The following is a 27,982-nucleotide window of genomic DNA, read 5'->3' as shown; positions in this document are numbered from 1 at the left end:
CTTTAAAAAAAAAAAAAAGCAACTGTTTACTTTTAGAAGTCATTTTCAGTCAGTAAAAATGGGTTTTTAATGGCTTGGCCTAATATTACCATAATTTCAAGTTTTTAGGTCCAGTTACCCATCCAGGAATTGACCCCAGGCTACAGTGGCAATGCTGAGTCCCAGTCGCTAGACCACCATGAGCTGGTATGTAACAAAACTGCAGCAAGAACTTTGCTGATTCTCAGGCAAGTAAGCTAAAAGAGACAGCTTCATGCAGAGGGGTAGATCTAATGAAAAGTGTAGTAAGGAGAAAAAGAACAGAAACAATGTAGGCCTCCCAGGCCTATGGACCAGGCTGGCATAGGCCAAGGAAGCCCTGTGGAGTAGTGCCTTGGGGGCTATGCACCCTCTTTCCCTAATTATTCTAAAGCCAAATAAGTCTCTTTGTTATTGGTTAGTTCTTGGTGGTCTCACTCACTCTCTTAATGTCTCTGTGCCCAATATGACATCTTGCATTTCAGCTGTTATTTTAGAGTCCTTTTTCTTTATTATTCTTGTTTAGAAATATCCTGCAGCACCTAGTCCAGGGTGTTTAGAATTTGTTAACCATATCTCTGGAGATTTTCTTATTCCTCTGAGGCTTTTTCCCATTTTATTCTGATCTAGAAGCTATCTGCTTGCCCTATGACTCAATAACACTTAGCTTTCCGCTAAATAAATCACAGACTCATTTCTTTATGGACAGAGTGGTCTGTGAAGGTCAGGTCCTAGTCATACTTTCCACTGCTCACCCTCTTCATGTTGTTTTTTTCGTCACGATCTGCTCTAAGAATATAACTGTACGGTTTCTACTTGGTTGTTCAACTCTTGCTTACTTTGCAGGGAAACATCTTTAAAGCTTCAAAGATGCCTTTTTTCCCCAGTAGGATGGTCTTATCTGAGCTTCTCTGTTCTAACCAGCTATAAGTAGAATATCCATAAAACCCTTTTTTCAGACACAACCAGAGAACATATCCTTGATGTCTTATCTGTAAACTAAACAGAAGAGTAGAGCAAGGCTCACCTCTTTTCTAGAAGTCCATCTGAAATAGGAGAGAGAAATAGCCCAAACAACCAAACTAAGAGTCAAAGTTAGATCCAATAAGAAGGCAGAGCTGCTTCATATGAGAGAATTCTGAGAAAACCAGGTGAATCAGGGTCAAGAAGAGTTTGAAAGATTTCCTTAGTTTATTTCAAAGCTTAGTGTGATCTCAAAAAGTAAATGAAAACAAGAAAAACATCATTGTACACAATCTGACTAGAAAGTGCTTCATAAATTGACAAACGTACATAAAACCAGCTTCTAAAACGGTGGTTTTTGTATATATTGGGTTGATGGAAAAGTCATGACATATTGTTTTCTAAGTTTTTCAAGAAAAATGTGCCGTAACTTTACCAACAATCCAACAGTAATCTAATTTCTCTTAAGTGAATGAAATAAGTAATACCTAAACTAATATTACTTAAAACTTCTAAATTACCTAAGACTGAGTGAAAACTTGGAAATTTAGTGATGTATGTACCTAGACCCTCAAAATAACAAAGGGAAAATTGGTAGCTTAGCCAGATAAACCAGAGGAATGAATAATCTTAATCTGTATTTTAGGAAGAAAATTTGCTGCAAAATATAGCAAACCAAAGAGGAAATTTGTCTCAAGTAGCCACATACTGCTTAAAGTTGAATTTTACCAACATAGATGGAAAAAAAATCAATAAACAGAAAATTGAGACCCTATTAAAAAGAACTTCAGATGATAAAGTCCCACCAGTAGAAATGTATGTTTATTTATACGGTGGCCCTAGCAACAAAGTCTCAATCTCAGATATATGAAAAATGAAATCAGTCATTGGTATTTCTTAGGTACCTGCTAGGCTCTTAGTAAATTTATGTCAGATGTGCTGGAAAAGTAATAGAGAAAATGGAAGAGGAATAAAAATTCCAGCAATATGACACTATTTTATTAGTTTTATAGCAATTCTAGTAACATTCTTAAGTTACTGGTAAAATATCATAACCAAAATCCTGTAGTGATTTTGCTGGCTCAATAAAATACACTTCATTCCCAAGCTGAGTCTCCTCCCAAGACTCTCTCAAAGTTCTACATATTTATTTACAATATCTCTTGATCCCTACAAAATATTTCCTCTTGATTATTTGCATCACTGTACTTTATTACCTTCAATAATACAAACTCATTTAGAGTATAACAATTTAACTTTAGATTTTCCACACGTTTTTCAAACAGAATTGCTTTGAAAATGTTATGAATAGAAATTAATTAAATAAGTTCATGTATGTAAAATAGATTTTTCAAGTTAAAATGCTTTTTAGATGTTTAAAATTTCAAAGAATACTATATTGAAGACTATGCTCAGTAAATTGGTGATTTTCAGCCTTGAAAAAAATCTACATTTTTTTTTTTGAAAAATTAAGGATTTGTAAAATGTGACTAATTTTCTGCAATTTTATCTTCAAAGTAAACAGAACTGCTAGCTGAGGGCTAGGGTTTGTTTATAAATCAGACATAGTTAAAATATGGCTTACACTGTTAGCAACAGGAGTATTAAGACAGCCTTCAGAATGGACTTGGTGTGGAGGTTCAGTATATGGAGCTGGGCATCCAAGAGCTTATTGGCAATGGGTAGCAGATTACAACTGTGGGGCAGAAATCTTCTGAATTTGTAAATCTGGGCTTTGGAGTCAGACTACGTGGATTTAAGCTTGATTCCATTATTTAAATTTTGATAACCACACAGACCTCTCTGTGTCTTAATTTCCTCTCTTGTGAATTAGAATAAAGACAGAGGTGACTATTCTATGAATTATCACGTTTAAAGTATTGAAAGTGTGTTTAAAATACTGCAGGTAAGAGGTAAAAGCAGTACCTGGTGCTGCTCCTATTGCTATTGGAAGGGTAGAAAAAATTGCTGGATAGTTGAGCATAAAATAAACTGAGTATTTCATTTAACTGGACATGTTAAATCATCCCTCTTATCCATTCTTACTTTAATAAGCTCATGTTAAAAAATATAAATGAAGCTGGCATTAGAAAGAGTGGACGAGTATGAAGTAACAATTCTTAAAGTTCAAAGGGAACATGGATATAATCTTGGCCAACCTTATTATTTCATAAATTAAAAACATGCAAACCCAAATACTGTGTTTTGATCAAAGCTACATGGAAGAACTGAGAGTAGACTCAAAATGCTTTCATGCACACCAGTTTTCTCTAGATGAAAGAAAGCACTATGCATCTGATAGCATCCAACACATTTACCAAGACTCTGCTCCCTCAACCATAAAATTATTCGTCAGTCATTCCAGGTCTTACTGTGCTGATTATATAACACATGTAACACAACTAACACAATATAGAGCACCTAAAGGACAATAAAGTGCCATAATGGTAAAATGATGGTAACATGGTCCATACTATTAATATATTCATTATACTGTATGCTATATCAACAGACTTCGCAGGTTATTCACTTGCCATGTAAATATAAATGCATAAAATAAATGAAAAACTTGACTATAGATTATAACACACAGACACTATTCTGTTTACCAAATGCCTTACTCTTCCTTTAAATACTAGCTAATATATCTGGCCTCTCTAACACAGAATTAAAATTATAGCACTGTTCCTTCTAGAAGAGGAAATAGCCTAAAATTTCAATTAACATGCTATTGTTGGTTTTTCCCCTTCCATGCCATGTTATTACTATTAATTACCAAAATAGATGTAATATTGTCTTCATAAGCTGCTAAAATTAATGGCTTCTTTTCCCTTTGTCATTTGAATGATAACTTCTTAACTTAATGTCACTTTTGGCATCTCAAAGCCTATTTTCCTGCCTCAGTTTAACTCTCTCTGTTCTAATTTGTCATTATCCTCTCATGCTATCCTTCACAGCATTTGCACATTAACACTAATTTATTTGAAATTAACTTTTGATTGTCTATTTCTCTACTGTTCTCAAATCTATAAAGGGAATGAATACAGTATTCCCATTATACTTGCACTTAATAGGCATTCTATGAATATATTCATAAATATAATAAGTTCCCAAAATATGATTAAATGGATAGATTTGTATTTCAGCACACAGGTTTATAGGACAGTAAAATTTTGACTTAAAGTTTCCACTACTATTAGCATGTTTGAATTATTCTAAAACCAAGACTCAGGTCATACTAAATATAATAAGTAAAGACATTCACAAAGCTAACAGAGGGAATCGCTGCACATGTCAATTTACTGAGATTTTTTGTTTGGCTTTCCTTTGTTTTCGAAGTCTCCTCATCAGTTCTCTGTTGGTGCCCATTAGTGATGTCTAATGACTGACAAGTGTGCCTTGGAATGCTAAGAATGAGTACCTGCTATTCAAGATGCTCACAGTAGCCCAGCTCTGGCTCACATCTTAACATTTTCCTGATGGTCACATTTATTTCCAGCAAAAAAAGTACCTCACAAAAAAAGATGAATGTTTTTGGACATTGGTGATAAATATATTGATTAGAGGCACCAAGTAGAGGCACCAATTTTCCTATTGTCCAAATCTGACAGTCAAATCATTAATCCACCAGTAAACAATTATAACTGTTATAAAACAATGTGCTTAATATGTGAGAAATAGATGTGCTTGTATATGGGAAAAGTAGAATGAAGACATAACCTGTGATGCAGCTTTAAATATTTAAGAGGGTTAAAAGAGTAAAGGATAACAGTAACCATAACTATGATTTACTGAGCATTGTGCTGCATATTTCAATATGATGATGTTAGCTAGCCTTTCTCAAAGCATTTCCAGAAGGTTCCATTATTACTTCATAGATATGAATCCCTGACACCATATACATAAAATCCTTAAGCTCAACCAGAATAAGCTGAAAAGGGGAAAAGAGGGCTAAACTTTGACTTTGAAGAATATAGTGTACAAATGCAATTCTAATCTGTGCACTAAAATTATTAAATTCATGGTGTACTTTGAATTATTTATATATATAATCTTTTTCTTAAAGATTCTAATCAGGCCAAATAGCTTTTTAACTTTACAAGAATCCTTATAAGAACCTATGAACACTTACAAATGGAAAAGTCTATAATAAAATGGAAACAAAGAAATTAGGTTGATGGAAATAAAAAGTATGCAGTGGAGAAGAAGGCACTTGCAGTTTGAAAAATATAAAGTCAACCTTATTGTGAGAAAACAGAATATGTCCTGCCATAAAAATTTCTACCTATCTCAATTTGAACTAATTTGTTTCTTCATTAAATGTGTTTCACTGCTCTTCCCTCTGCTAGTGAGTGATATCACTGTAATTAATGACATCCTCCATTTCCATCAGTCTTTTCTGCTGCTCCAACCCTCCCTTTGTCTTGTAGATGGCTTTGGGAAGATTATTTGATGCCTAGTTTTCAATGACCTCACTGGTAAAATATGGATTAAAAATAGGCCATATTTCATAAATTGTTAGAATTAAATTATATGTAAAATGTCTCCAATAATTCTTATTGTTAGTACATGATAATCATTTATACTATTTACAACTGTTATGTGTTCACAGAAATATGTACCAAAGACTGTTGGGGGGACAATCATTTTATACTATCTATTTTATATATACATATGTACATATTTTAATGTCTGTCTCTAGGGACATAGCACATATTAAATACTACAAAACAGTCTGAAAGAGTAAGCTCAACCTTCAGACACAACTAAATTAATTTAGATATTAGTTTTACTATTTTCTGTGTGATTTTGAATACAGCACTGTAAGCCTCAGTTTTTCATTTGTGAAATAAGTATAGTGAATTTTAATTAATATATATAAATAATATCAAATGATGCCTGCTACAATTTAGCTCAGTTAATGCTAGCCACTTAATATACTATTGGATTTTTCCCAAGGTGCAAAGTGCAAACATGAGTACATGTTTTCTGACTCATAAAAACAATGCAAAATATTTGATTTTTTTTATGAAAGCATACATTAGTAATGTTGGAACCTATAAACTATAGATCAGATACAAAGATGTAAACTTATGTTGCCTCAATAAGCATAATTTGGAAAAAATGTTGTATTAAGAAAGCATCCCTTTTATTTTACAGTTATTTATAATCCAATTCATTTTATTAATCCAAATTACTTTCACCAGTGAAAGGATGGGTAGTTTAAAAGTAATAAAGGTATGAAAGGATAGAATAAATATGGAACTCAACTCATCTATCAGGACCATGGCAAAGGCAGATTAAAAATGTTGAGCTAAAATAAAATAGCTGCTTTTCCTCTGAAATGCTCAAAGACATATTCAAGTCCATAGCCACTCTTAGGTTTTGTCAATCGACCTTTTCTCTTTGCTTCATGAATATTCCATTATCCATAATTTTCTAATTCCCAAAGAATAGAAATGGACACTATAAACCTTTGCCAGGTCATTCACAGTTCATAGGCCACATATGGCGACGATGAATTTAACTTCTAGTGAGATTACCCAGAGGAATATTACATTATCAAATGTCATATACTCTAAAGGTAATTCCAAAAGAGGAATTTAAACACAGTTTGAACAAAGGCAATGTCATGTGAATAAGTAAACAGTCGTGCAAATGGAACAATTAACTGAAAATTTCAACAATCAGATTAAAATCTCTACTAAAATTCCAAACACTATAATATCTTCTCTCTCCCTATCCTTCTTCCTCCCTCATCTTTCCCTCTTTTACTTTATTGTGACTTCCACCTTCAAGTTGAACTTGACACTAATTCTATTCAATAACCACTGACACTGTAAAGCCACCCATGTTCTGGCATGGATCCAGAGTACAAGAATGGGTGAGTCAACCCTTTAATCATTGTTGTTAGGAGACAGATATTCTGCAGTATCATGCTGTGGAAATCTAACATCTCACATACATTGTCACATGTTATACAGGACACAAAGGGTATGATGCATTTTTGACTACATTGATTGTGAAGTGCTAACCTTAAATACTGTGACTCTATGCCTTTCACACAAACAAATTTCCTCCTTTTGACCTTGATTATGCTTCTTGCACACAGCACATGTGCCATGTTCCCAAAGAGAAGTTGCTGAATCAAACAAGATTTAGTCAATCAAGTGTGCTCAGCCAAGCATTTACAAGTAAAGACAAATGCAGTCAAGAGGCATTTTTCAAAGAGCAAATAGAAGATTGTTGTTTTTTTTTTCAATTTTGGACATTCTACAGGGTAGTTTTATTCTGATTAAATGGTGCTTTTATGTAACTATAGCATATCATTATGACTCTAATGCAAGGAATATCATCATTCTGTAAAATCTAAAAAGAAACTATGTCAATACAAAAAAAAAATATGATGCCAAACTCAGAACATTTAGACTTGGGCAATTCTAGGATGAGGAATAGTTAATACTTGGGAGAATTAGTACATTTTGTAATTTCAACTTTATTTAAAATCATAAATTAAAATATTTCATCTTAAAACAAAATTGGGCGTGAACAATATAAAAATATGTTTATAGCTGCCAAAGGAGTAAGAACAGTAAGAATAACACTAACGATAAAATATACTTAAGGTTACCATTTATAATAAAATACTAAAAATAGTAAAGTCAGACCAAATAATATTCAAGGGAAAAGACATTATGTGGGACAAAATTGGAAAGGTTATTTTATGATTAACTACATAGATGTATATAGAACTAGGGAAGTTAAAAATCTTTACATGTTCAATTTCATGGCATTAAAATACATAAAACAAAATAAAGGACCAAAAAATTAACACAGTATCATATTAGAATGCAAAATTTTTTTGTCTTTTTTGATATCTAGATGATCAACAAGACAGAAGATAACTTGTTAAAAACACTGAGATGCAGGATAGAGGAGAATACAGAGGAGAAGCGTAGAGGAATCAATGCACCCAACAGAAATACAGAAGATGAGAGGATAGAGGAAATAGCCATATCTAGGAAAGAGCTGGATATGTGAGAAAAAGGATCTCAGTAGGAAGAGAGCCAGAAACCATCAGAAAGAGAAGGAAAGACTGAAAAAATAGGTAAGCCAGAATGTTGCCACTGAGAGGTTGTTATCCCTTCACCCAACAGTCCCTCAGTCTCTCCCACTGGCCTGGTAAGAAGAACATAACTGACTGCGAGAGCATGCCCTGTTCAACAGCTGACTAGATGACTGGAGAGTGGCTTCTAGTAGAGAGAGTCACATAATCATCCCTGGCATCAAGAAATAAGAAAAGAGCTCAAATAAACAACCACAGCTCTCACCTCAAACTATTAGGAAAAGAAGAACAAATGTAACTGAAGACAGTAGGAGGAGGAAATAATAAAAATCAGAGCAGAATAAATGAAATAAAAATCAGTAAGTCCAAAGATCAGTGAAACCAAAACCAGGTCGTTTAAAAAAAATCAATAAAATAGTCAAGCTTCCCAAAGATGGGCAAAACACTACATGACATACATTTCAGTAACATCTTTGAAGATAAGCACCCAACGTAATGATAGTCAAGGAAAGAATAAATAGATGGGACTACATCAAGTTAAAGAGTTTCTGTACAGCAAAAGAGACAGTACAAAAGACAAACAGGCATCCCACTGACCGGGAAAAAATTTTCTTATACAAAAATGGTGATAAAGGATTGATCACAAAGATATTTGGAGAACTGATGAAACTCAACAAAAATAAATTATACAACCCCATCAGAAAATGGGCAGAAGAGCTAAAAAGACATTTCTCCAAAGAGGAAGTGCAGATGGTCAACAAGCATATGAAAAAATGTTCAACATCACTTGTAATAAGGGAGATGCAAATTAAAACCACAATGAGACACCACCTCACACCAGTGAGAATGGTACATCTTAAAACAACTAGCAACAACAAACACTTGCAAGGATATGGAGAAAAAGGAACTCTCCTGCACTGGTGGTGGGAATACAAACTAGTACAACTATTATGGGAAACTGGAGGTTTCTCAAACTGCTAAACATGGAGCATCCATATGACCCAGCAATTTCACTTCTAGGCATCTACCCAAAAGACACAAAAACACTGATTGAAAAAGATACCTGCACCCCCATGTTTATTGCTGCTTTATTTACAATTGGAAAAACATGGAAGCAGCCCAGATGCCCAAAAGTAGATGACTGGATTAAAAGGATGTGGTACATATATACAATGGAATTTTACTCAGGAACTTGGATGGAGCTGGATAAGATCATGCTTAGTGAGATAAGCCAGAAAGAGAAAGAAAAATACCAGATGGTTTCACTCATAGCAGGAGTATAATGGACCAGGCGAGAAAATAACAAAAACAATGAACAACCATATACCAGAGACATTTTGAGGGGGTGAAGTGGGGAATGGGATCAAAAATGGGGGGGATGGAGGGAAGTGCACGGGATTATGGTGATGGCACACAGGTGACATGGTGATGGGAAACCCGTGGGGATTACAATTGAGGTGAAAAAAAAATGTACAAAATGATGTAAAAATAAACTGTTATAAAATAAAAATTTAAAAAAGAGAAAAAAAATAGAGAATAGAGGAAATGGAGAAATTCTTAGTCCTTCAAGACTGAGCCAGGAAGAACTTGAAACAGTAATCAAAAATCTCCCAAAGATCAAAAATCTCAGCCCAGACAGTTTCACTAGTGGGTTCTACCAAATCTACAAGATGAATTAGTATCTATCCTACTCAAACTTTTCCAAAATACAGAAAGAGGGAAAATTTCTAAATATATTGTATGAAGTCAACATTCTCTGTTTCCAAAACCTGACAGACATCACATAAGAGAATATGGACTAATTTTCAGCATGAACATAGATGTAGAGATCCTCAACAAAAATCTTAGCAAACTACATGCAACAATACAGCAAGAGAATCATGCATCATGACTGTGTGGAATTGATTTCAAGGATACAGAAATGGTTCAAGAAGTCTGGAAGTTCCCAATACTATTTGCCTTGCTGCCAATGTAATAATAGTTATGTTATATATTTTGGTGCTCCTTCATTTGGTGCATATATATATTGATGACTGTTATTACTTCCTGATATAGTGTTCCCTTAATCATTACATTGTGTCTATTTCTGTCTTTTGTTACCTTTTTTATCTGGAAGTCTATTTTAGCTAATACAAGTATGACCACCCCTGCTTTTATCTGGGGCCCATTAATTTTCAGAGTCATTTTCTCACATTTTACTTTGAGTTGATGTTTATCTTTGTGCTCAGCTAAGTCTTGTGGAAACAATAGAAAGTTGGTGTTAAATATGGACTTCTTAAATGAAGAAATGGAAAAAAAGTGGAAAAAATTAATGAATGAGTTAATAAGTAAGGAATGTGTTAAAATGAAGAAATGGAAAAAAGTGGAAAAAATTAATGAATGAGTTAATAAGTAAGGAATGTGTTATCACTTATAGAGAATAAAGTTAATAATTTATATGCACTGTGACTAGAACACTTGAAATAAAAGTAATTTTAGATTCTCATGCTAACTATAATAAGACTGTGTATAAGCAACCACAGACAGTTGCCTGCTGACTAAAGAAAGAAGCTGAAAAGAGTGAGTGAGAGAAACAGAGAGAATGAAACATTGGAGAAGGAGGAAGAGAGGCTGACTATTTGCTTTTTCATTTTCATGATCTCTTTTTGTACAACCAGAGTCCATGAGGTAAAATCACTTTTTGTTTTTCAACAACAGAATTACTTATGTACCCAATGTAGATTACTGTAAGTTATATTTCCATGTCCTTTTAGATATGTCTTTTTATAATAAGAATTCTTAATCTTGATGGTAATCAATTATAACTAAGGGTTTTCCTACTTATGGAATTTTGCTTTCTTCTTTAATACACAGATAGATCCAAACTAATGGGGACCTGTTTAATATGGGGACCTGTTAAAAACTTACTTTGTTCAATGAGTTCTACTAACTTGCCTTTCCCACGAAATCTAAGATACCTGTTATCCTCTAACAACCTACAGATTTTACTTTCACTCATTTTCCATCTCCTTCCACGTAGCTCATCCAGAGATGTATTGATACTTTAAGCTATTGATCACTGTTTTAAAGTTTAAATTAATGATCAAACTTTAATATTTTTCTAAATTTAGAAAAAAAACTCAAATTATTGGGTTTTTCAATTTTTCAGTTTTTCCCCTGGAAATAAAATTCAGTGAAGAAGCTGAAATGTTAAACTAATAGGAATTAAGTCAAATACCTGAAAAGTTGTTTCAGGATGCTTTTCTTTCACCACTGGAGCAGCTGGAACTTCCTGGAGGGCTTTTGCTGCCTTTTTTTTGGCTTTTTCCATTTGAATATTGGTAAAATAGTTGACAGCAGCAAACTCAATAAGGGCCGAAAATACAAAAGCAAAGCAGACAGCTATGAACCAATCCATTGCAGTAGCATAGGACACTTTGGGCAAAGAATGTCGTGCACTGATGCTCAGCGTGGTCATGGTGAGGACTGTAGTTATTCCTTAAAAAGGAAAAAACAAGGAGATAAATTACCTCCCTTTTACATCTATGCAAAGCAAACTAACAAAATACTTTTGGATTTGGGGGAGGGAAGTGGGGTAGGGTAACAGTTTACAATAGCCCAAACCAAATCATCTTTGACAAGTGATTCAAAATCCTAGTGGTTTAGTAGAATTGGAACAGACTTTGAAGAGGTTTATATCCTGACTGTTCTAATCATTGGTTCAGTGTGACTTGTGTTAAAGTTAGGAAAACTCACTGGAATTCATTTAATATCTACTTACTGAGTTTCTGATAAAGGCAAATAGTGTTTTGAGACAGCTACCAAATACCAAGTTGACATTAATATCTGAGTCAATATACCTGAAAGATTCAGCACACACACCTCACAAAAAGAGCTACTCGGGCCCTCCCTGGTGTCACAGCGGGGTAAAGCATTGCACTAAGAAGATGAGGCCACTTCCTCATGAATTTGATCCCCGCCGCCTTCCCCGGAGGAGATCCACATGGCCAGGCAGACCTCTCCTGGAGTGCCCTGCTCTCCTCAGCAGTGTACTTCGTAGATCGGCCTGTTCTGCTCCCCACTCTGTCCCTGGTGGGTCCTCTCACCCTCCGCATCTCTGGCCTGTACCCCAGCTCTGTATGAATAAATAAATCAATCTTCAAAAAAAAGAGCTACTCGTTGAAACACTGCTTATGATCTTGGGGTAGGAAGTTGGTAGTACTGCAAATTGGAGTATCAGAATTTCTGGGGTAGACATGGCCTACTACTGTTGAGAATTACTACCAAAAAGTACAAATTACACTGTTTATAATCTCTAGCTGATTGTTACCCACTGAAAAAAGACAAAAAATAGACTAGCTGTTAGAGACCTAATTTACACAAAATGATAAAATGATACTCCTAAAAAAGAAAAAAAAAAGATTTCTATAACAAGTTGACTTTTAAAAGTATTACATCTACCACACATCAATGTGTGGTCAACAGGAAAATATATGCAAGAACAGAGGTTCTTCTCTCTTATCAATGGGCTTCTGAACTATATCAGGAAAGCCTTCTCCTCAACCTAGAAAAGGTAGTGCCCATTCTCAGTAGAGAATCTCCATTTGTCACTGAAACAATAGAGAAATGCATTATTTATGGATGCTAATATCTCTACAGTTGTCTTTTTCTGCATCTATATCAGTATATATTTTTAAATTTGGAAATTTTTATGGGGGGTTTCTATATTCATTTAAACTCATTATTTTTTTCATTTAAATTCATTTTAAATAATGCCCAGGATAGCTCCTGAAGTTGATACACTCAGGGGCTTGGGGGTGAAGTTGGTGAAAACACCTAAACGATATACTCCAATCCATGTAAATTCCCAGCTGAAAAATCAAATAATAAGACAAGAAACTGAAAAGATAAGTGAACCCATGCCAACAACAAAAGAATAACAATATTTTGACATATGGAGTAATACTATTATCTCCTCGAGTCAGAATTTAATTATATTCTGACTTGGGTAGTTCCCTAATTGTTCCACATATGTAAATGCTGTTTACTCAACTTAGTTAGGGAAAGCCTCCTTGAGAGTAAGTGTGCAAATGATTACCCTACTTACCTTATTTCATATGTCAGGCACATATGAAAAATGTAAATAAAGACTTGTTTTTCAGCTTTTCACGAAAGTGTCATTGTTTGAAATATGAAAAATTAGAGCAATTGTGCAGCATATGAACTATGTATATTTTATTTTTGAAATTATTTAATCAATGCTTTTCTCACATTATTGTAGTCCCCATAGTTATCCCGCCACCATATCATCCATGAACCATTACTATATTCCCTTATTGACATGTATCTTTTAAAAGCATTCCAAAATCTTTACAGAGAAGGAAATTTGAGGATTCAACTATATTTCTTTTTTAAAAAATTACATTTTTAGCATTTTATTTTAAAGCAAAATTTTAAATTCTTTTTACTCTTTCAAAACATACTTAAGTATCTATGAAAATGCAATATATGGTGTTTATTTCAGAAATAAAGGCTTCCATTTTGAAGCTCAGAAAAATGACGCCATTCCAATGCTGCTGAGAAATAGAATAAACCCTAAGTTAATTTTGATAACTTTTGGTGACAAAGTTTAGAGATAAATCATTTTTTTTCTTTTTATTCATAATAACTTGTGTGTAATATTGAATTAAGAATTCAAAAATGCTCTACAACTTTCTAAAATTTGTAATTAGCATGTTTTCTCTAATCTCAGAAATTATGGTGAATATACCTGAAACTATAAAAAATATGAAATGCACAATCTAAATAGAACTCAGGAAATTCTAGATTCTATATGTGATAACCAAAAAGGAAACTCAAACTCAAATATAAACAACAAAGGATTTGGCCTGAATCAAAAAATTATTTTCCAATTGTTACGGGTGGTAAGTTATCAGGCTTGTGGCAAAGTCAAATGATACCATGGCTCCAATATAAAAATGTCGGATAGATGGCCACTTTCCATTTCATTTTCACTGTTTTCAGTTAGCTTGATTTTAAATTTGTGGAGCAACCCTCCATATTATTCTAATTTGTGTTTTACAATTGTGGATTAAATAAGTAACTAATATAAACAACTTAGTGAAACTGTGTCATCTTTAGGCAGTAGAATATCCTTTCTTCATAGTGTTCAAACTTTAAAGTACTACAGTACCAGGACTATGTTTATTAGGCCTGGTTATAGAAGTGCATCTAGTTAAATAAACACTCAGAATAGCAAACAAAAGCCAACCCTTCCAATAAGAATTTAAGTTTTCTCTGCATCTAAGAAGACAGAGCATAGCTGACACTTACCTTGAAACATTTCAATAACCATAGATATTTTTGACAAATTCAAGTATTGATGCCAGTTCCTGCTTTTAGAATGCTGAATGTGCACCATATTGTTTGGCTAAGAGACTGGAAGAGTTTGTGTAAAAGAGGCTAAGACTGTACACAAGAGGAAATTTTTGGCTGGCCGCGTCTAGAAAATGAACCAGTAACGATTTGGATATGCCAGCTGGCATGAACTCATGTTTAATGTTTTACTATACTGAAATAATTAGAAAACTTACAGGCATGCAGCTTTGGAGATAAAGAGGCCTTTGGAGAGAATATTCTGCACTCTACTTCTCCTACCTACAATGATCATTTTATTTTTGTATGATCTCTAGTGACATCCCTGACCAGCAAATTCTTTATGTGAAGAGGGAAATATCAGTACAGGGTTACTCTTTTTTTTCTTAAATCTCATTTCAAATAGATTGCTAATGTCTACAAAATGCTTAAAACTAACCTTGCTTAGGAAAATACCATGCTAGAAACTCAATGAACTGTCTAGTAATTACTTTGTGACACATCTTATGTCTTGGATCACTTAATTATTGACCAAAATTTTCCTGCTATATAAGCCAAATGTCACCTCTCAAATGGAAAAAAAAAAAAAAAAAAGATGTCTACTAAGTAACTTCAGCAAACATACATATAATTTAACTCAGTGGCTACTGAATTCTCCACAAGCTTCCATATCCCCATAACCTCTGTGAAGCATAAGGACAGAGTCCTCAAACCTGGAGAGAAATTTAAGTTTTAAATTAGTTTTAATACTTAAAAGAATATGACATTGGTTTGGAAAAATTCCTAGAAACATACAATGTACTAAGACTGAATGATGAAAACTAAAAAAATCGAACAGATTACTAGTAAAGAGATTGAATCAGTAAGTCAAATACTCCCAACAAATAAAAGTTTTGGACTAGACAGTTTCATTGGTGAATTCTCTCAAACAGTCAATGAAGAATTTATACCAGTCTTTCTCAAACCCTTCCAAAACACAGAAGTGGGAATAGTTCAAACTTATTTTGAAAGTCTGTATTACTATGATACCAAAATTGGAAATACACCACAATAAAAGAAAGTTATAGGCAAATATTCTTGATTAACAAATACAAAAAGGAGTATTAACAAACTGTATTCAACAGCACATTAAAAGGATCCACACCATGATAAATTATGATTTATTCCAGGCTTGCAAGGATGATTCAAAATCCATAAAATAATCAACATGATACATTAAACATTAACAGATGAAAGATAAAAAATCATTATCATCACAATGGCAACAGAATACACACTGAACAAAATTCTCATTGATTTATGATTAAAATGCTCCACAAAATGGGTATAGAGGAGTTATACTTTTCAGAATAAAGGCCACATATGACAAGCCTATAGCTAGCAATCATACTTAATGGTGAAAAAGCCTAAAGTTTTTTTCATATGAAATCAGAACAGCAAAAGATAATTGCCAGAAGTGTGGGGGGTGAGAGTATTCACCAGAGACAGAATGAGGAGCAGAACTACACTCAGTTCTTATATGCATGAATAAAATAAATCTTTAAGAAAACTGGAATGTCACATGTGACAGAATGAAACAAGACCACTACCTTACATGATACATAAAAATTAACTGAAAATGAATAAAGATTTGAACATAAGACATGACACCATAAAACTCCTAGAAAAATTGTCAGTAAGCTCTAATGTAAGTAACATTAGTTATGGTGATGATTTTTTTAGAGGAGAGTCCAAAAACAAAGGTAACAAAAGCAAAATCCAACAAATGAGACTACATAAAATAAAATACTCTGCCCAGCAAAGGAAATCATTGAGAAAATAAAAAGGAAATATAATGAATAGGAGAAAAATATTTACAAGTTATATATCTGATAAGGGTTTAATTTCCAAAATATATCAAGAACTCATAAACTCAAAGGCAAAACAACGAAAAATCTGATTAAAAAGTAAGCAGAAGATCTGAACAGACATTTGTCTAAAGAAGATATACAGATGGCCAGCAGGTACAATGCTCAATATCACTAACCATCAAGGAAATGTAAATTAAAGACACAATGAAAATCTCAGACCACCTAGAAAGTCCATTATCAAAAAGAAAAGAACAGTACATTTGGTGAAGATTTGAAGAAAAAGAGCACCTTTGCATATTGTTTGTTGTAAATTGGGTAGCTATAATGGAAAACAGTATGGAGGTTCTTTAAAATATTAAAAATAGATTACCATATAATCCAGCAATCATTTCCAAGCATTTATCCAAAAAATAAAAAAACATGAAAAAAACACTAATTCAAAAAGATATGCACCTATAACTCAGATATAAAGAACACATTGATGTTTGCTATGGGTAGGGAGTGGAGGGAATGAAATGGGTGAAAAGGGTCAATAGGTACAAAATTTCAGTCACAAAATTAACAGTACTATATTGCATATTTGAAAGTTGCTAAGAGTAAATTTTAAGAGTTTTCAACACAAAAATCATTTATATTTATGCATGGTGGCAAATATTAGCTTAGAATAGTTATAGTGATCAATTCTCAATATATACAAATATCAAATAGTTATTTTGCATACTTGAATATAGTGGCATATGTCAATTTACCTCAATTAAAACAGTATGTGATTTCAAATAAGTTTCTGAAGTTCTTTAGGCCATTTATGTATAAAAAGTAATAATGCCTACCTTCCTAAGTTAATGTGGAGATTAATTAAGATGACCCCATCAGTATATAGCATACAAATACAAATATACAGTATATACAAGTATACAATATACAAATACAGTACACAGTATTTAAATCTTATCATTATTATTGCTATAACTAGTACTCTTACTTCATGGTTCTTAATTTCCTTTTAAGTCTTATCTGAGAGAAAATAATAGGTATGCTATCACTTCCCATACCAACAGAACTATTATTATTTGGGGGTAAGTGAGAACAATGGATCCCAGTTCATAGTCCATCAAGAAAGCATTCAAAACTTTGAATCAATTGTACTAACAAAAAAAAAAGCAATTTCAATCATTTTCTTTCTTACCTATCCTCTGAACGTGTTTTCTATTCATATCAGTAGAAAACTTAATAAACCAGTATAACTGGTTTTATTATTCAAAATATAACTGATGTGGAAAAGACATAACAAATATAAAAATTTAAAACTAATGTGCTCAGTATTTCATATAGGTTAGAATATAACATGCAGGAAGTCACTATGAATACAAAGAAGAATATGTGTGTTTTTAAAATAGTAGGTCGATAAAATATAATAATGAAGTAAGAAACCAAGCATGTAATATCTTCCAATTCAATGCATTTAAATCATTTGCATTTTGTTCCTCTTCATTAAAAGGCAAATTATTCTAAGGCTTTCATATTCATTCAGCCATGACTGTTATTTGTTTTATTTTAAGCTCCCAGTACATTTCATTTTAACACCTAGATATGATTTTAATTCAATTACACAGCATTAAGCTAGGAGTTTAAGAATATCACCAAAAGTGAAATTATATCCAGATTCACACTTGGTCTTCACTTGCCTGGTTTCAATAAGGGAAATCTGAGGTGGACCCAAAGGAATGATTGGACTTCCCATATCTCCTCAAGTCATATTACTTTATTTTGGCTAGACAAAAATAAAAGCTTGTATAAGTATTTGCTCAGTGCAATCTCATATATCACCGTTAAATATTTTCTTAGAAATGATACATACGGGATATTCCCATGAATCATGATCAAAAAGTAATGTGACTAAAAATACCCAAGTAATGAATTGCAATTACCAAACACAGTCCTAGCAGGAACGGATTCCTTATTTATCCAGAATGAAACTTGAGAAAGAATCACTGTCATAATGCATGGAATGTACGTCTGAATCATAAAGTAACCCATCTTCCGTCTGAGGTGGAAGTAAACCGTCATAACAATATATTCACCTACAAATAAAGCATCAGGGAAATGTGTTATTGGATTTGCAGGTAATTATTCAATGACTTCATAATCATATTTCAGACTAACAAACAGTATTCTATGCAAAAAAGTGATCTGTCTTGCATAGTAACACAAACATTGAGACCTATGTAGTCCCTAACTAGAGAGGAAATGATACTGAACATCATTATATGGAAAAGCACTTCTGTTTTAAGTAGTAGTTACACAGTTTAATGTGTAGGGCTATAACTTTTTAAAACTTTCAGTGCTTTCTAGTTTAAAGATCTAATAAGAAGAAAGAAATTAGCCTTCATTTCCAGCAGTTTTTGAGGGTAAAATTTATACCTAACTTGTATAGAGAACTACTTGAAATGGAAATACAAGCACATATATATCATTATCTTGTACATATGAAATTAAAGAAGTTGTATATGAAATAAACCTATATGAAAAAATAATGCTTAAAGTGCTGAAATATACAGAAATACATTATATGTACACATATGCATAGGAAGAGGTTTCTTTCTGCCTTAGTTTTAGGAAAAGCTTTATTTCTAACTGTTACATATATGGAGAAAAATACAGACTTTTGTGTCACAGAGTTATATATAACATTTCAGAATTCAAGCATGTCTTATTACTATTTACACAAAAAATCTAAAAAGTTCATAAAAGGAAAAAGGATAATATTTCTGGAAGATGATAAATATTTTCAATGTTACAAGGGAGGAATATATTAAGAAAGCTTCTTAAGAAGTAATAACCCTCTTCTCAGCCTGCAAAGGCTCACATTGTCCCAGCTGTGTAGACTGGAAAATAAGTACTATCAAAAGATTTTTTTTCAGGGTAATACGTGTAGGTAAAGAATACTTTCATAATAAAGAATAATTATCCAGTTTTCTCCATTAAATATCATAAAAACTAAACACTATGATTTTATCCATCCACATTCCAAAGGCAAAAATCAATTAAGAATCAACAGTGATAATAATGCATCTATTCATAGAACAATTTTCACATTTTCCTGTAAGATATTTTGTCACTAAACTTTCTATTTTGCTTTTGTCTTTATAAAGAATGGAAGGGAAGGCACCAAAAATTTAGGCAGGGCAATAAACAATTTGGGAAAGTCACCAAAAAAGATCATGAAAATCTAGTGTCCAGAAATAAATAATGAACCTCAGAAATAAGTGAGCACCTCAAAATTCTGTTGAAAAACATTTTAAATATTTCATTATTGACTCTCATTTCCAGTAAAAAAATTAGTTTACTTTTCAAATCTCACCAACCCAAAACTTGTTTTAAAGTAATATAAGAATAGTATAACTATAATAAAAATTAACAAATATAAATCTAAATGAAAAAATTCTGTACTGTGATTTATGTATCAACTTTATCTCTGGAAACTTTTTGTTGTCCCCCGAAAACATCAGATATTTTCAGTGAAAAAAAAAAAAAAAAAAAAAACAGAACAAAACTCCACTGTTAATACCAAGAAGCATGAGTTAAGTTGTTAAACCTCTCACCAGTAATGGATTTGATAGTTTCACTTGATACAGTTTGCCCAATCAAGTCATATTGGACTAAGCTGGAAGACTCCTTAGGAACTTCTACTGATTTCTCAGGACCTTTTGTCCAGGTATAAATCATCTCAGTCTTTGGATATGCATCTGAATAAAAGCATAGATTGTGGTTAGAATAAGCGCTGCTTTCTCATCTGTACTGTGATGGTCAACATTCAAGTTTATTCCCTATGTTCCCAAATGATGCACCAAAGGAAAATAACATATTACTTATTCAAACATGGTTTAAGTTTAGAAAACTGTAGCGGTTAAATAAACACCCTTTCAACTCAGCATGTTTCTTTCTATGCCATAGAATGCAGAGACTAAAACTAAGGCAACAAAAATACCATGTTGTTAACAGGCTAATAGAAGAGTCACCTAAAAAGGAAAATATATATATATATATATATATATATATATATAAAGCCCACCCTTCCAAACTGCCATCAAATCATTTCTTCCCATGAATTCATTCTCACTCTCTTGCTTGACCAACACTGACTCCTTCCACCCCAATGCAGCACTGCCAGTTAGAAACAGATCAGATGCTGACATAATCGCACAATGACAAAAAATGAAAGCAATGTCTATTTGGAGAGTTTTGGTAGGGTCACCTATTCCAGCCTCTGCCTTTAGAAAATGTCCATTCTGTCCGGAACTACTCTGCAGTGACAAATGGCTACCTGTTTGTAAAACTCTCCAGGGAATATAAATAATTGCACAACCAGCTCCACTACCTTTTAACTCTCACAATCAGGACATTTTCCCTTCCATCTTCAACAAATTCCTCTTCATAGCCATTCAAGTTCATTTTCTATTATTTGGTGTTCAATGCAAATGGAGACCAGCTGCTTGCTTACCTGTCTACACTGAGTAGATTAGATTGACTCACACACAAATAAGTTAAAAAGAATCAAGGTGAATCATGTACTTCCTGCCACAAACTTTCCTAAAATGGCCCATGCACAGTAGGTCCCCAGTAGAAATATTTAATTCCACAAAAGGAGGTAGTTGATACCTATAGAGGCTATCTTCACAAAAGACTTTGCAAAACAAACTGAGCCTTTTGTCATTTGCAGTATACTATGAGGTATCAATGTTTATCTCCTGAGGTCTATTCATGCCTAACCATACAGTAAAGCCCCAACTATTCTTACCCATGATATTTTAGATCAGATCTTCCTTCTTTTGGCTATTTCACTTTGCTAAAATAATCTTTTATTTTCCTGGTATTTTTTTTTTCATTCTCAGGAATTATTTTAAAAAAAGGTAAGTGGTACTCATCTTTCCAAAGTAATTAAGGTTTCATATTTACTAAGAATGAAGTGCCTCTCTTTAATTCTCAACCCCTAAACATCGATTCCAGAATGATATATTTTATGCATATCCTGTTTGAGCACCAACTATGCTTACATTACCTCAAGCAGTAGTTTCTGTGAGAAGTAGAGGCGGTAGAGGGGAAAGGACTTCCCTTAGATAAAAAAAAATTGAAATTATTATATTACAAATTGTTTTAAATTCTGGTCCCAGTGAGATCAACTCTTTTGGTCTACATATTTTTTCTGCTTTTATCTTTTCTCACTAAGTCACTGGTCAGACAGCAGATGACTCTCTAGCACCAAGTTAGCCTAACTAAATATTGTGATTATTGGAGGTTATAAAAAGAATAGTGACTGTCAGTGTTCACTAAGTCACGCAATGAGCAATGACAACAGCAGGCGGCAATTTCACAATCAGAGCCAACTATGAATCTGCAGCAATAGTAAAAGCCAACATCTATTTATGGTAGATTATTATTGAGTCAAATATTTCAGGCAGACATTAAACCAAGCAATGGCATTTTGCTGCTATCTCTGAGAAAGAAACTCCAGGGAAAGGAATTTCTTCTTCTCATTCATTTCATTCCCATCTTCATCAACACAGAATATTCCCAAATCAACCCACTTCACACTTTCCTCCTCTAGTACCATCTTAATCTAAGCTACTGTCGATTTTGAATGTACTAAAATAACAGCCCCCAGTGCCTCTGTTTCTACTCCAGTCTCTATAAAACATTCTTCACAGAAAAGTTAAAGTGAAATTATGAAATGTCAGTGAATATCTTGCCCCTTAGCAGAGCATTCCAAAGACTTCCTATAGCATTTAGAATAGAATTCAAAGTCCAAAATGGGTTCTAAAAGCACTATATTATCTGTTTTGTTTACATATCAAATCACACCTCCCACTATACTTTTGTCATGATCTTTATTAATCTGGAAAGACAAAAAATCGCACTTAACTGTGTTTACTATTCATGAAAATGAAATAATAGCTAGAAAGAAGGAATTTATTCTAGCAAATTATTACAGCTAAAAGAAGGAAGTATTTTTTTTTTTTAATATTCTGGACAGGAGTATAGTATTTGAGGAATTTTATACTGTTGCTTATGTTTTTTAATTTATGTCACAGCAGTAATTCCTGGAACTTCTTTGGTCTTTTTTTCAAGTCTTCCATAAAGGAAAAGAAATTATTAAATTACAAAAAAAAAATACATTATTTATATTTTCTATGTCACCACAACACACAAAGTTCCCTGAATTTCACTATTGAACACCAACCCATTAACTATAGTCAGTTTAGAAATAGAGTTTTGGCATTTGGGAAAAGGTTTTTATTTGGATTTATCTAGCTATGCTAGTTAATAAACAGTCTCCTAAAAATCAAACACTTAAACATTGACATTTGTTGCCATGGACAATGATTTAAGTGTTGAATTATGAAAATTCATGTACATATATAAATATTAAATTGCATGAGGCAATCACAAATTCTAACAGTATTTTTTTTGTCCACTTACAACTCCCAAATTTCAGAGGACATGCGTGACCATCCATAGGGAAATCCACCAATCTCATAGGACATTCTGCACTTATGGTAAGTCTGTGATGGAAAAAAGATAATTAAATAAAATCAACTATTTCTTAAAAAATAAACTTATAGATTCTTAAATAAGAAAATTAATAAAAGAACAAAAGAAAGTAAAGGAAAAAGGTAGAAAAAGAAGAAGGGTGGGAGGGGAGGAGGGAGGGAGGGAGGAAGGAAGGAATAAAGAAGGAAGGAAAGAAGGAATAAAAAAGCAAAAAATGACCACCTCATGGTGTATAAAATAGTGCCATTTCTCATAATTCTAAAAAGCTTATTTGGAGCAGTCATATTATGTGAAACAGATTTCTTTCCATTCCTGAAGAAAGTGTCAGGGGTCCATACTTTTGTTACCATCATATTGTTTAATCTCAAAATTTCAATGGGACCATCATATTTTAGTCTTTTGTCAATCCACGTCTGTCTGAAGAACACATCCATTGTATATTCCTAGGGAAATTAGTTTGTCATATGTCAAATTACAGGTGACTATACACAAATATGCAGATAAAAATACAGCAAATTATGACCTCTTTCTTAACCATAAAAACTATACCAGATATAACTAATATGAACAGAGATTTCTTTAACTCAATAGAGTAAAAAAGATTTTTGGCAATTTATGCATATTATATCCATATTGATAATTGTAATTTACTTTTGTTAAAGAACTATATAAATTACCATACTTTAATCAATCAAAAATAACTACTATAATTTAATAAAACTGCCAGCACCAGGTAATTACTGTTGTACTTTGTTTTAGACAAAGTAGAAAAATGAGTTAGTATATAACAAATATCATGGCATAATTAATCATAAAATTATAGGCCTCTCTTTGAGACAAAGTAAAATATGTAAAAGAGAAATCGATCAGAAATTTTTGGAAGTTAGCCTAGAAGTCTAGGACCAAGTGACAAAATAGTATTTTTGACCTGTAAAATAAGGATTTTTAATATCAGTGAGTACAACTGAGTGGATAATTCATCCTACTCTGTGCTTATTGTCCTAAGCTCATTAAGCATGAGAGTGTGGCTGGGAGAGGAGGAGAGTGGATAAGAAATGGGGCCAACATGAAATACTACATGCAGTTAGGACTACAGTATAGCCTTATACCAAATCTAATTATACTCTCCTCTTCAAAAAATTTCTAAGGGGAAAAAAAAATACTGTATACAAGGTACTGCAATAGGGATTAGTAATAGGAAAGTTCTTTTCTTTATTGAGAAAGACTCCAAGCCAAAAAATATTCAAATGTTAACCATGGAATGCGAATTCAATAACTCTGTAAATCTCTGATTCTAATTAGACTGTACATTCATTTTATGATTGACATCAAAATAAATATGAATTGCCTTTTTTCCTGCATGCTTTCCTCAAACCCTGAAAGTTACATTAAATTTCCCAAATACCTACCATTTCAACATCAGAAACAGGTCCAAAGCTGGTGACATATATGTCAGTTTTCACTTCTGTAACAGGACCTAGTAGGCATGAAGTAAATAAGTGTGAAAAAATAATTACTAATTTTACAGGCAAGGTGGATTGGATAATTAATTAGGAAAAACAGACATGATAGATCATGTTTTTACAGGCATCTTAAGCTTTCAGTGACATAATATATCCCTACAAAAATGTAGACAAGAAAGGCATTGTTTACTTACAGGCAAAAAGCAACCCCAATTACTTACCAGAACCTTGTTTCTTCAGAGATATCACCCTGGGCACTGTGTAGGGAGTGCTGAGAACAAAAGCATTTAGCCTTTGTGATTTTTTATACTCCATCATCTGATTGCCCTTAAATAAAGATGTGACCTATTAGAAAAGGGAACTTAGCCACTAAAATGAGAAGGGTAAAAGCCATAATGGCCATAAGTAGTGCATCCTTGGATAGTTGAGGAAAATGATAAATAAATTAAGCACAAAAATGGTCATGTTACTTTGAATAACAGAAAGACACTTTACTAGTGATTGGGATCAAAAGGCTCTATTATATCAGACATTTTCATGCTCTGCCATTGACTAGCTATGTGACAGTGGGCAAATTTCTTAACCCCTCACTGTATCAATTATACATAGAAGCAAGATTGTTGAAAAGGATTAAATGAACTTGCTCAGATAAGACCTGAACATAGCTACTCTCTTATGGAAGTACTTATTAGGGTTTGGCCTCCAATAATGGTCACTCCTGATATACTTAGCCATGTCTAAATAAGACGGGTTCAGTGTGTTTGGCAAAAGAAAAAACGGGGAAAAAGCATCCAGACAACTGTGCTGACAAAAAGTTTTTAAATCAAGGAAAGTAGATATACTCTGGATTTAACATAATGTACAAAAATCAGGAATTCTAGAGTTCAAATCTGACCTTAATCCTTTCTAATCATATGAACTTGGTCCAGTCAGATTTTAATCTATATCAGTGGAAATAATATCTATAAAACACTTAGCCCAATCCCAGGAATTTGATATGCTTAATAATATTTATATATAATGTACATTTTTATTACCAATAAAAAAATGTTTAAATGTTAAACTCTTGAACACGATTTCCTTTAATAATGGCTTAAAATACAGTATGGGCCCTCCCTGGTGGGGCAACGGGTTAAAGCACAGCATTAAGAGTCGAAAGCCACTTCCCTATGAGCTTGACCCCCCGCCTGTCCCAGAGGTGACCACATGGTGCACAGACCTCTCCTGACCAGCCCACTGCTCCCCTCAGCAGTGTACTTCCTTGATCTGCCTGTTCTGCTCCCCACTCTGTCTCTGGTGAATCCTCTCACCACCCCTGCGCCTCTGGCCTGTACCCCAGTTCTGTATGCACAAATAAATAAATCTTAAAAAACAAACAAACAAAAAACACTGCATGGCCAGGGCCCTCCCTGTGCCCCGGCGGGTTAAAGCAAGTCACTAAGACGCTAAAGCCCCTTCAGCATGAGTTCCATCCTGGCAGAGTTCCATCCCTGCCTGATCCCTACCCAAGAGGTGATCCACATGGTGCGGCAGACCTCTCTCGACAGCCCGCTACTCCAGTCAGCAGCGTTACCATGTCAGTCTGCCTGTCTGCTCCCCAGTCTGTCTCTGGTGAATCCTCGTACTGCCCCTGAATCTCTGGCCTGTACCCTAGTTCAGTATGCATAAATACATAAATCATTAAAAAAAAACAAACCAAACACTGCATGGCCAGGGGCTAGATATAACATCTGTTATTGGGAAGAACAACATCTGCTATTACTATGAACTATTTCCCTTGGTTACTGGTTGAGCAATTGGACTTATGCCCAAAATGACAAAAATCATTGGGATAATTAAATTTCACAGGTCTAAAGTTATCATCATAAAAACAAATCAGAATATTTCTCATGGTATAGGGTGAAAATACAATCACTAAAAGAGCAATAATTTGAGGGGGAAAGAAAATTCTTCCATGAATAATTAGCCTAAGAAAAATATATCCCTTTCAAGTATAGACTGAGTAAGGTTTTCATTTGTAAAAAAGTGACAACTTTGTAAAACAGGGAAAGTAAAATGTGAAAAGTTAACTGAATTTTCATTTGAGTGGGAAATTAGAACCCAAAACAAAAATATGGCAGCAATAAGCTTATTCAGGTACATTTTTCCAAAAAAGGAAGGCCGTCCACGAAGCACGTAATGTATGCTGAACCCTGAAAGGTGGAGATTTCATTCAAAATAATTCCAGAGTGAGAGAAATCCTGTGCCAGTTTTTAAAGGGCAATTTTCAAAGTGATAAGCAGAAATATTATATCAGTCAAGTCAGACTAGGTTGAGGATGCCCTGACCCCTGTGCTGTTGACAAGATTCTTGAGAATCAAAGGCTGCCTCAAAGATCAACTTTGGGCAGTGGTCTCAAACTGGAACTGCATCAAAACTGCCTGGAAGGTTTGGGGCTGACAGAAGGCTACCTCTGATGTGCTGATTTGGTAGGTTCAAGAGCACTCTTTCTCTATAAAATTCCTACGTGATGCTGTGCACGTTACTCCAGTTCACAGCCTTCATCTGTTTTCTAGAACGGTATTTAACAAACTGCGTGTTCTAAAATATTATTGCCATCGATGTTGTAGGGGAGTAGAGAAAGTAAGAAAGGGAAGAAATATGCCAATGATATTTTTCCTTATAAATTTATTTTTAGGTGTGTGGGTGGATGCTAATTCTTGTAGTTATAATGACTGCATGATAATTGGCATTTTTAAATTCTTACATAACGTACTACTTTTTCAATGATCCTGGAAAACTATTTTGTGTTCAGAATTACACTCAGTATTTGTGACATTATTCAGTATTTGCTTTATACCATCACGTGAACCTTTGAGATTAAGACCCTAACAATTTGATTGGCAAAGAGATTTCTTTCTGACCCTCATTCAATAAACTTTTATTGAGTGATCACCTGCTGTGTACCAGGTTCCATGCTAGGCCCTGGTGTTACAATGGTAAACAAGGCTCACCAGTTCTCTGCTTAAGGGAATTGCTATTTGAGAAGTCAAAGTACTAATACTAAAGAAATAAATTTAGTGGAATATGCTATCATTCATAAAAGGAACAAAAGTGACTGGTAATTAGGAGACTGGGAAAGTCACTTTAGAATTTGTAACCATTCTTCAAAGCAGTGGCTTTTTAAGCTACACCTAGAAGGTGAGCCGATAAAAATTTAAGAACTGAGAGATTTGCATCCAGGATAGGAGAAAAAGCCAGTAATGGGAAAGACCTTATTTTGTTCAAGGGCCAGAATAAAAACACCAGTGAAGCTGGAGAAAATCAAGTGAAAAAGAAAAAAAGAAGAAATGAAAGAAGTCACTAGACAAAATGAAAAGCAGGGTCAATTCAGAAACACCCACTCCTGAGCCCATGTCCTGAAAGTGGCACGTTTGAAGCAACATTTTAGTTGGGGAAAAACTGAGGTGTAAAGATGAATCTCTGAATTAACTTATTCGTGCTGCCATAACAAAGTAACACTAAGTAAACAACAGGGGACAGCTGTTGAAATGGTTAAGAATTTGTAGAAATCCCAGTGACAAACAGAGCAACGTATAAAGTAATTGTTATGGACTGAATTACAATCTGCCCAAATCTATGTCGGAGTCCTAATACCTCATATTTTAATATGAGCATGTTTGGAGCTAAGGTCTTCAAGAAGGAATTTAAGGTAGAATGAGGGCAGTTCTGAACAAATG

The 27,982-nt window shown here is 33.6% G+C and overlaps 1 protein-coding gene across 1 annotated transcript in view; it reads right to left on the bottom strand.

Moving 5' to 3' along the window:
• GABRA4 (gamma-aminobutyric acid (GABA) A receptor, alpha 4) overlaps nucleotides 1-27,982 on the bottom strand; it is a 64,802-nt gene that overhangs the window by 24,318 nt on the left and 12,502 nt on the right. The window contains exons 3-8 of the mRNA XM_004681314.2: nucleotides 24,210-24,277; nucleotides 23,023-23,243; nucleotides 22,729-22,811; nucleotides 19,854-19,997; nucleotides 18,180-18,332; nucleotides 11,265-11,524 (exon numbers count right to left, since the gene is read on the bottom strand). Of these exons, the coding sequence (XP_004681371.1) occupies nucleotides 11,265-11,524; nucleotides 18,180-18,332; nucleotides 19,854-19,997; nucleotides 22,729-22,811; nucleotides 23,023-23,243; nucleotides 24,210-24,277 (929 nt within the window). The remainder of the gene's footprint in view (nucleotides 1-11,264; nucleotides 11,525-18,179; nucleotides 18,333-19,853; nucleotides 19,998-22,728; nucleotides 22,812-23,022; nucleotides 23,244-24,209; nucleotides 24,278-27,982) is intronic.

This window comes from Condylura cristata, unplaced genomic scaffold (genome assembly GCF_000260355.1).
Source record: "Condylura cristata isolate star-nosed mole 26May11 unplaced genomic scaffold, ConCri1.0 scaffold00012, whole genome shotgun sequence".
In the NCBI taxonomy this organism is placed as follows: Eukaryota; Metazoa; Chordata; class Mammalia; order Eulipotyphla; family Talpidae; genus Condylura; species Condylura cristata.
Note: the sequence above shows the minus strand (reverse complement) of the source record. Positions and strands in the feature narration are given on the sequence as shown.